This window comes from Wolffia australiana, chromosome 4 (assembly GCF_029677425.1).
Source record: "Wolffia australiana isolate 7733 chromosome 4, ASM2967742v1".
In the NCBI taxonomy this organism is placed as follows: domain Eukaryota; kingdom Viridiplantae; phylum Streptophyta; class Magnoliopsida; order Alismatales; family Araceae; genus Wolffia; species Wolffia australiana.
Genome location: NC_135838.1, coordinates 13,040,001 through 13,049,106, shown reverse-complemented (window position 1 = coordinate 13,049,106; position 9,106 = coordinate 13,040,001). Strand labels below are relative to the sequence as shown.

General features: G+C 41.1%; 1 protein-coding gene across 1 annotated transcript in view; it reads left to right on the top strand.

Moving 5' to 3' along the window:
• Positions 1-4,276: 4,276 nt before the first annotated feature.
• Positions 4,277-9,106, top strand: part of LOC144701999 (Survival protein SurE-like phosphatase/nucleotidase) — a 22,075-nt gene continuing 17,245 nt past the window's right edge. The window contains exons 1-4 of the mRNA XM_078573843.1: positions 4,277-4,506; positions 4,803-4,897; positions 5,507-5,574; positions 5,728-5,771. Of these exons, the coding sequence (XP_078429969.1) occupies positions 4,376-4,506; positions 4,803-4,897; positions 5,507-5,574; positions 5,728-5,771 (338 nt within the window). The 5' untranslated portion in view covers positions 4,277-4,375. The remainder of the gene's footprint in view (positions 4,507-4,802; positions 4,898-5,506; positions 5,575-5,727; positions 5,772-9,106) is intronic.

The window sequence follows — 9,106 nt, the reverse complement described above, 5'->3', positions numbered from 1 at the left end:
TAAGATTGTCTGAACTAAATCAAATCAATTTCACTACCAACTTCAACTGGAATTTAGTAAAAGATATCAATTCCACTAAATCTAATTAGTAAGCAATTCTGAGATTACTTAGCAATTCTTACCAAAAATTGCTAATTAATCATACATCCAAAACTTATTAATAGAAGAATTTGGAAAATTAATTTCCGTTAATTGATATGTTTTGAGCTAAAAAAAATAGAAGGTTGAGTAAATCTTCAAGCATAATTTTCATTTGGGTAAAAAGGGATATCACCTTCATCAAAATTAGAATCTAAATCCTGCGTTGATAGAAATTGGATTTCCCTGTCGCCTCCCTAAGGTTCGACCCCTTACTAAAACACAACGGGATAAATAAATTTTATTGACTAAGTTCAGAAAGCCCTTAAAATAACGACATATATTCACGTGTTTTTGAACTTATCATCCTATAAAAGGGAGCATGATAAAGCTCCCAATAACTTTATTTTGAGCTGCTTACCTGGTCTTCTAGGTCTTTATGTGTAAGGCCCCAAAGAAGGTTGCATTTCTTGCACAAAGGCCTGCGTCTAATTTTTATGTACATGTATGTGTACTTGGAATTAGGATTTAGGATTGAGTGCTCAAGGAGGGACACCACACACATCATGGGTGGTGACACCCAACCCTCATCTTTAAAGTTAAGCCCCTTTTGGTGCTTGTGCTCGTCGCGTGCAATGGCAGAGGATCACGGCAGGTTGCATGCGCGATTCGCATGTGAGATCGCTAGGACTATGCGCTCACAGGCACCAAGCATGCGCAATGGATGTGCAAGCTAGGCGGCAGAGGTGGGGGTGCCTTGCAGGAAACGTGTGTGCGCTGTGGGGACGGTAGGCACATTGCATGTGTGTTGTGGGGAAGGCACATACATTGTGTGTGTGAGGCATGAGCCAAGAGACTTCCTGCCAAGAGACAGGCATTGGCACAAAGAGAGTGCCGAGACGGTTGTGGGACGCATGATGCTCCCATGGGTAGTATTGGGCACGCATCACCCGGTTTGGGGCACCAAGCACGACGGTACCTGCACGGACTGTGCATGAGTGCTGGTGGCACGGGGAGCTTCAAGGCTGGGGTTGGACTGGCAGATGTGTCGAGCGCCAAGGCCCATAGGCACGAGGTGCCCAGTGTGGCGGCAGGCATGTAACGACGATGATAGTAGGTGCTTGATAACACAAATTTCTATGCTTAATTAAAGTAATTAGCACAAGTGTATGAATTTAAAGAGTTTAAAATAGGGTTTCTATCATATATTTACATGTTAATTAATATTCAAAGTAATTACTGATGTTTCCCTAATTTTTTGTTAATTTTATGAATTTTATGGAATTTATTAAAGATTGTAATAGTTCTATTTAAATTAAAATGGCAGGTTTAAATTTTAATTTTAGTGTTAATTAATGTGGGGACGAATTACTGAATTTTCTAGAATATTTCTAGAATGTTATTGGATATTTTTGGGAATTTATTCGAGGAAGAAATGAATATTTAAATAGAAAAGGAAACATTTATAAGGAAAAGAGGACTTTAAAGCAATTCCTAAAGTTGGAAGGGCTTTTCTTAAATTTGTGTTACAGTTATGCCCTTAAAATAGCGTAAAGATACAATTAAAGTAGTTTAAGGGTTTTTATCAAATTAATTGGTATTTTTGTATGTTTTTTAGGAAATATGGAGGAGAGAGAAAGCAGAGGGGCATATGCATAAGTATTTTTTGGGCAGTGTTAGATTGCGTGCACAAATATTTTTAGGAACTTTTGTGCAAAATTCCCCTATAAATTTGATAGCCAATGAGAGATAGACGCGTGATTGCATGTTTCAAAAGTTAAAATTAAATAAATAAAATATGATCCAATGGCTTAGATTGGTCAATTTTCATTTGTTAGTAACTTTTGATCCAAAAGTTGGATTGAGGTCAAATTTTTATGGATTTTCTTGTCTTGACCTCCTCTTTCTGTTTTTACTGCTAGATCATTCAGATAAAGCCTACATAAAAATTAATTACTTATTGGGGGTAAAATGGTGATTTTGCCATTTAACCTTATTATAAAAGCTGAATTTTGAGATAAGGATGTCATTCTTGAGGGGACTCTTTCACAACTGCAAGACAGAGATAAGGACCAGCCTGGATCAACCTTATTTGGTACTTTTTATTTCATTATGTTTGAATTTTTAGTGTAATTTGAATGATTTGTTAGTGAAATTTTGTTTGATATTCTTCTTGATCTTGGTCTGAATTTCTAAAACGCCAAGCTTGAGCGGAATGTACAAGTCCTTACTAAAAATTTAGAGGAGCGAGCATTTAATTAATCTAACTATTCCAATTTACAAGTAAGGAATAAATTATAAAAAGGTTTATTTTCTAGCATATATAGATTGTGTTTATGAGATAGTAGTTAGTGAATTTAGATACCAATCCCCCTAAAAAAAATAATATTTTGTTCTTAAATCCTCTACTTCACTCCTTTGATCCTTTTTATTGGATAAGAGTCAATTTAAAGATTCCTAATTCTTCTAATCTTCCCATCTATTCAACCCTCTGTTTTAAATTCCTCATCTAATTTGGGTGACTTGATCTTCATTGAAGACTAAATTAACTCGAATTAGGGCCAAATTATTCCAGTAGATCACTAACTGAATTCCTTACTAGCTTCCCTTGGACGATACCTATACTTGTCACTATAAATCTTTAGGGTTTTATAAATTTTATTTCTTAAGCTAAAATTAACAACTCCAAGGGATTCTAAAATTGCATAATTCACTCCTTATTTTTGACTTATCAATTGGCGCTGTTGCTGGGGAAAAAAAATTATAAAAAAATTAATGTCTAGGTAGATTATATTATGTTTAATAGAGTAGTTAGTGAACTTGGATACCCAATTTCCCCAAAACAACCAAAATCAAACCTCTCTACTTGACTCCTTTGATCCTTTTTATTGGAATAAAGAAGTCAATCTAGGGCTCCTTGCTCCTATTCTTCTCATCTCTTCCACCCTCCTTTCTAAAATCTTCATCTAATTAGGGTGATATCATCTTTATGGAAGATTAAATTAACTCTAATTAAGGTCAAATTATTCAAGTAGATCACTAATTGAAATCCTTACTAACTTACCTTGGACGACACCTATACTTATATTTATACATTTTAAGTTAAGGTTTAATAAATTTTATTGTATAAGCTAAAATCATCAACAACAAGGGATAATACAATTAGATAATTCACCCCTATTTTTGGCTTACTAGTGCGCGCGGGACTAGGGGCCTCAAGGTGCAGGAGCTACACTATTCAGGCGAGCGGCACTTTGCCTCGTTATTTCGGTATCATCCCTGATCTTCCCCCATGTAACAACTATAGCTACGCTGTAATCTATTTGGATAAATAATGCAATGACCCAATTCATGTACGTGGCTACGACCCCACCCTCTCTCCTTAGCCTCTTAGCGTTCTAAAGCTATTGGTCAATACTTCCATTGCACAATTGAAGGCTGCTCAGTGTTCATGTCCAAGCACTGAGGCCGGCACACCTTCGATCTAACCATTGTTCCTAGCTTGAGATTTGATCGCGTGACACTATGTTATAGAGGGAGCGGCAAGCTTGCTGGGCCATTTCATTGCCATAATTGCAGGTCAAAGGAGATAAGTGATCTTATTCTTCTGTCATGGCATCACTAGTTAAGCTTTTAATTCCATCAATCTTCGTCTTCCAGTTGAATTTAGATGCAATGCAAAGAAAGTCTAGTAAATCATACCACAACGTCAACATATTGTGTCGCATTGGGAGCCACGAACCTCTTATAAAATTAAAAAATGAAATCAAATGATTATCAAACATTAAAAAATAGGAACACATGCCTCCACTGTCTAAGTAATCTGCCTTATCAGCCCAATATGTTTATTTTGGTAGTTGTAGTAATTCGAATTCGTGAAAATAAGGTTCAATTAATTAACCCTTTTATTCTGATAGTGCCCTCAATAATGATATCCCTACCCACAACCAAAGGCAAAGTTTACGTACATAAAACATGTTATATGGTTCAACAAAGTTGGAACAAGTGATCACTTGACAGATGAACTGACTGGATTAGAGTCAAATGTGAAAGTTAATCTTGATTATCCAGCCAAATTCATTAACACTAGTCTTCCCCTCTAGCTGAAATAAGTGGTACAAATATTTACTAAATATACCTTCCATATCTATATAGTTTTCGTAATTCGCTTAAGCATTAAAGTCACCTCTACAAATAGATAATTGGGCGAAAGTTTCGAGGAAGAACACGCCAACGGGCGAAATTTTCGTAATTTCCTCTTCTGTCGACGGAATTTCGGACTTGGAACGATCGCGAAATGGAAGGAGAAGCACGCCCGATCGTGCTGGTGACCAACGATGATGGAATCGAGGCTCCTGGTCTGCGGTTCCTCGTCGATGCTCTGGTCTCCGCCGGTCGCTACCGCGTCCTCGTTTGCGCTCCTGACACGTAAGTTGCCGAAAATCCATCCAATCATCGTCAAATCCATTTAATCGTACTACCGGTTGTCGAAAATCCAACAATGGCTTTGAAACTAGGATGAAAAAAGCAAAACACGATGTTCTTTGACGGGTGAAAACTGTTGATTTTTGAAAATTTCTGTTGTAGAAAATATCACATTCACGCAGAGAATTTCTCGCGATGCAGTCTCTGCTGCGTTTGATGGATGTTAATCGACGCGAGTTTTCCTTTTTTTTTTAAGGGTGAAGGTTTTGACTAGCCACACTGAGGTTTTTTGCTTGCAGGGACCAGTCAGGCGTAGGACATGGTATCACGTGGAAACGCCCTCTCTCTGCTACTCCGGTTGAATTGCAAGGGGCTACTGCCTACGCCGTCTCAGGTTCACGTTTTATCAGAACTACCATCAACATTTTAATCTTTTATTTTTTCATATGTTTGTTTCGCAACAGATTGGATGGGAGAATCGGATGGTTTTTATCTTTCTGTTGTGCTTTCGTGATTTTGATTTACTTGAATTTATTCTAAAACTGACGCTTTGTTCGTACAAAACCATCGGATTCTCCTGTCAAATATGTTGTGATCTAATATTCTGCGTATTTGTGTATTTCTTCGATCGTTATCTGCTCTTTAAAGTGATGATTCGTCTGAAGCTTTAGACAATTTTAAATCGGAATTTCCCTTACACTGAATGGAACATTTTGTTAATCATCATCCTCAGGCGTCGTAGAAAGCTCTGATCTACAGAATAACGTTTTCTTTTATTTTGTCATCAGATCGTTTGAGGATGGAAGTTTATCTTATTTGGCATTATATTTTTGGGTTGTTTGGTTTGTCCTAACTGATAGAAAAAGCTTCAGACATCAAGAATTCGTGGGAAAATCGTTTATCTTGAAGTTTTCTATCAAGGATTTTCAATATTGTTTTTATCTAACGGAAAACCATTTACCTTGATTTTCGTCTGAAGTCAAAATGCGCTGATGAATCTCAGGAACTCCTGCTGATTGTGCTTCACTGGGAATTTCTGCGGAATTATTTCCTGGAGAGCGACCTGACCTGGTAACAATGGATTTCCTTTAAGGCTTCTATATTAAGTGTCTCCCTCTGCATTTCTTTGATTTTCTTTTAACGTACGTATATTTTTCTTCTTATTTAAATTTATAAAGAGAGTTTTAGGCCGGGAGAAGCTGACTGTTTCTTTAATCATAACAGGTAATCAGTGGAATAAACATTGGCAGTAATTGTGGATATCACATGTTAGTGACATACTTCAATTTTTCGTTTATTTTTTGTTCTTCTACAATATCCAATAAATCTTTTTTGAATAATATTTCTACTAATGCATGTTTTCCTTTTTGGAAATAAGATAGTTATAAGTCAGTGTAGAACTTCTTCCCCGATTTGTGTTGACTGCTGACTAAACTAGGCCAATAGTGGCCTAATGGAGCTGATATAATTATCAGAAGTCCGAGGAGTGTCTCCTCTGGTTTTTGTCTTGAATCTCCTCCGTCATAGTCTTAGAACTTCGGGACCCTAATCAAGAACCAAGAGGTGGAAAGAAAGATAAATGGTCTCTAGATGCCAGAATCATACATTATGGCGAATTTAGACCTGTATTAATACAATAAACAGTAGTCCCACGGGCTGTGGTGTGGCTCCAGCTGGACTGCAACTGTCCCACCGGCTGAGCCATGTCTGGACAGCAGCTGGATTGTTGGGTTGGGTCGTGGGAGCCTGGGCTACAGCTGGTAGCCTGCAATTGGGCCCCAAGAGATGGGCCTGTTAGGGCCTCATCAAAGTCCAGGTTTTTGGGCAGGGTTCAACTTGGCGGCTCATCTCTGAAGAGGGGGATCACGAATCTAGGGTTCATTACAGTCCATTCCGTTGGGGAGGCATCTGCAATGATGGTGCAGGCTGACAGCAGCAAAGTTGCTGTCACAACAGCCAAACCCACCGCATCAAATGATGGTATTGGGGGCTCTTGATCGCGGGGGGCTCTGATACAATTGATCTGATCCCCAAAGGAAATCTATCAACATGGTCATGAAGCAATAACTGAAGGAGGTGGAAAGAATGGAAAATATTTGACATCTGTATGACTCTGTATTGGTACAAACCTTTATTTAGGTTCGAAAGGGAAAAGGCAGACAAGGAGAGGTTGAACGGAGGAATCAGGGATTGACCACGGACGAACCACCTGTAGATGCTGTGAAAGTTTGACGTTCATAGGGACAATGGTCGTCAAATGCAAGGAGAGATCCAAATGGAGGGGGTAAGTATTGGACTGGAGAGGAGCCTGAAGATCCGGTGGGGCAATCATGGTAAGAGATGGGACCAAGACAGGGAAGGAAGACATGTGAGCCAAGCAGCAACTTACCTTGATTCTATGCTGGCCTTGTAAAAGGAGTGCTACAAGTACTTAAAGAGAAAGGAGCAACCTAACCTAAAAACCTGGTAGAAACCAACTGTTCTTGTTGTGCCAGCCAATTATAAAGAAAATTCCATGGCAGACGGTTTCACTCTCTGAAGGGTAAAGGGAAGTGAGAGTGAGGTTGAGAGAGAGAGAGAGAGAGGCTCGGCAGAGTAGACGACGCCGAGTGATAGCAACCTTCGCTCCTCGCATGCAGGGTTGGGCGTCTATGAGAGGAAGCAATGAGTTTGAGCGTGATGTAATGAAGATGCAAGGGCACTCACCGGGAAACCAAAAGCTACCTTTGGCATTGGAGGGCTTAAGAACTACTGAAGTCTGGCCTGTCATGGGCTGGGCCGCTCGCTCCCTGTTTGGGCTGGGTCAACGTTCATATGGGCGTCACCGTATCGCATCAAGACTCCCTCCTATGCTGACCAGCTTGTCCTCAAGCTGGAAGTCAGGGAACTGAGACTGCAGCTTCCACGCCAGTTCCCATGTTGCTTCAAAATCAGGCAGTCCCTTCTAGTAGGTGAGTGCTTGCAGACTGTGAGCTGAGGGGCGGAAGGCCGTGATTCGCCCAGGAGTGACCAGCCATTCGTTGTTGGGAGACAGTCCTGCATGAATAGATTGACTTATCGCAGTTGGTCCCACTGCCTGCTTCAGCAAGGAGACATGAAAAGCAGGATGAATGTGGGCTTCGGGCGGTAGGTTGAGCCGGTAGGCTTCCGGGCCAATATGGTGTGATATGCGATACGGGCCAAAATATTTGGGGGCTAGCTTTTCATGTGGATGGCGTGCCGATGATTTCATGCCGTAGGGGAGCAGCTTGAGATAGACCGTGTCTTCCACATTGAACTCTGGGTGGCGGTGATGATGATCAGCTTACCCTTTCATAGTGATCTGCGCGCTGTCTCGCTGCCAGCAGGGGAGTTCCAACAGTATATCACGCTCTTGTAGCAGGTGGTCTTGGTCGTCCAAGGGCGTAGGGGGGCTGCCATTCTGGAGGATCATTAGCTGTTCCTGCCCATAGTCCACCTTGAATGGAGACATCTTGATTTTTTTGAATGGAGAAATCTTGATGGCTGTGTGATAGGCATTGTAGCTTAATTCTGCCCAATGGAGCCTGGAGCTCCATTTCTGGGGTTGGTTTCAGGCGAAACAACAGAGATAGGACTCAAGGCTACGGTTTATGACCTCAGTTTGCCCGTCTGTTTCAGGGTGATACACTGTACTGTTCTTCAAGAGTGTGCCCTGCAGCTTCTGAAGTGCTTGCCGGAAGGCGCTTAGGAAAATACTGCCTCTGTTGGAGACAATAGTGCGCGGAATGCCATGGAGCTTCACTATTCTCGAGCAAATTTCGGCCACGTCCTGAGCAGGGAAGGGGTAACTGATGCCAATGAAGTGGCTGTACTTGCTGAGGTGATTGACTACCACCAAAATGAAATCAACTTTGCCTGATTTGGGTAAGCCTCAATAAAATCTATAGAGTTGTCCTCCCAAATTTGCTGTGGGATAGGCAGGGGTTGTAAAAAACCAGCCGGAGAAAGTGAAGACGTCTTGAATTGTTGACATTTAGAGCATGCATTGACGTGGGCTTTGATAGCCGTCTTCATTTATTTCCAGTAGAACTGTTGAGACATTCGTTTATAGGTCTTTAGAAAACCCCAGTGGCCTTCTATGGCACCGTCGTGAAGTTCCCAGAGAATACATGGAATGATGTTAGAGGAGGCTGTGAGGACCAGGCAACCTGCATGAAGAAGGGTGTCATTCGATAACAAATATTTGCGCGGGGTACCCGAGTCCTCCTGTAGTTTCTGGATCAGGAGTTGCAGTTCTGGGTTACGTGCCACTTCCCGGCGAATATCATTGATGTCTCCCCAAGAAGACCGCGATGTGACGGTCATGTGTAATGTGGTTGAAGGGGGTTGGCATGAAAGAGCGTCGGCTACTTGGTTCGAACTGTCGGCCTTGTATTGAATATAGAAATGATACCCTATAAGCTTGGACAGTAGATGATGGTACTCCTCTTGAACCACACGTTGTTCCATTAAGTGTTTTAAACTTAGTTGGTCGGTGCGGATGATGAACTCCCATTTTCTGACTGCCAGAACGACGGCTACGAGTTCGTGCTCATACGCAGAATGCGTCCACACCATGGGGGGAAGAGCTTGACTGAAGAAG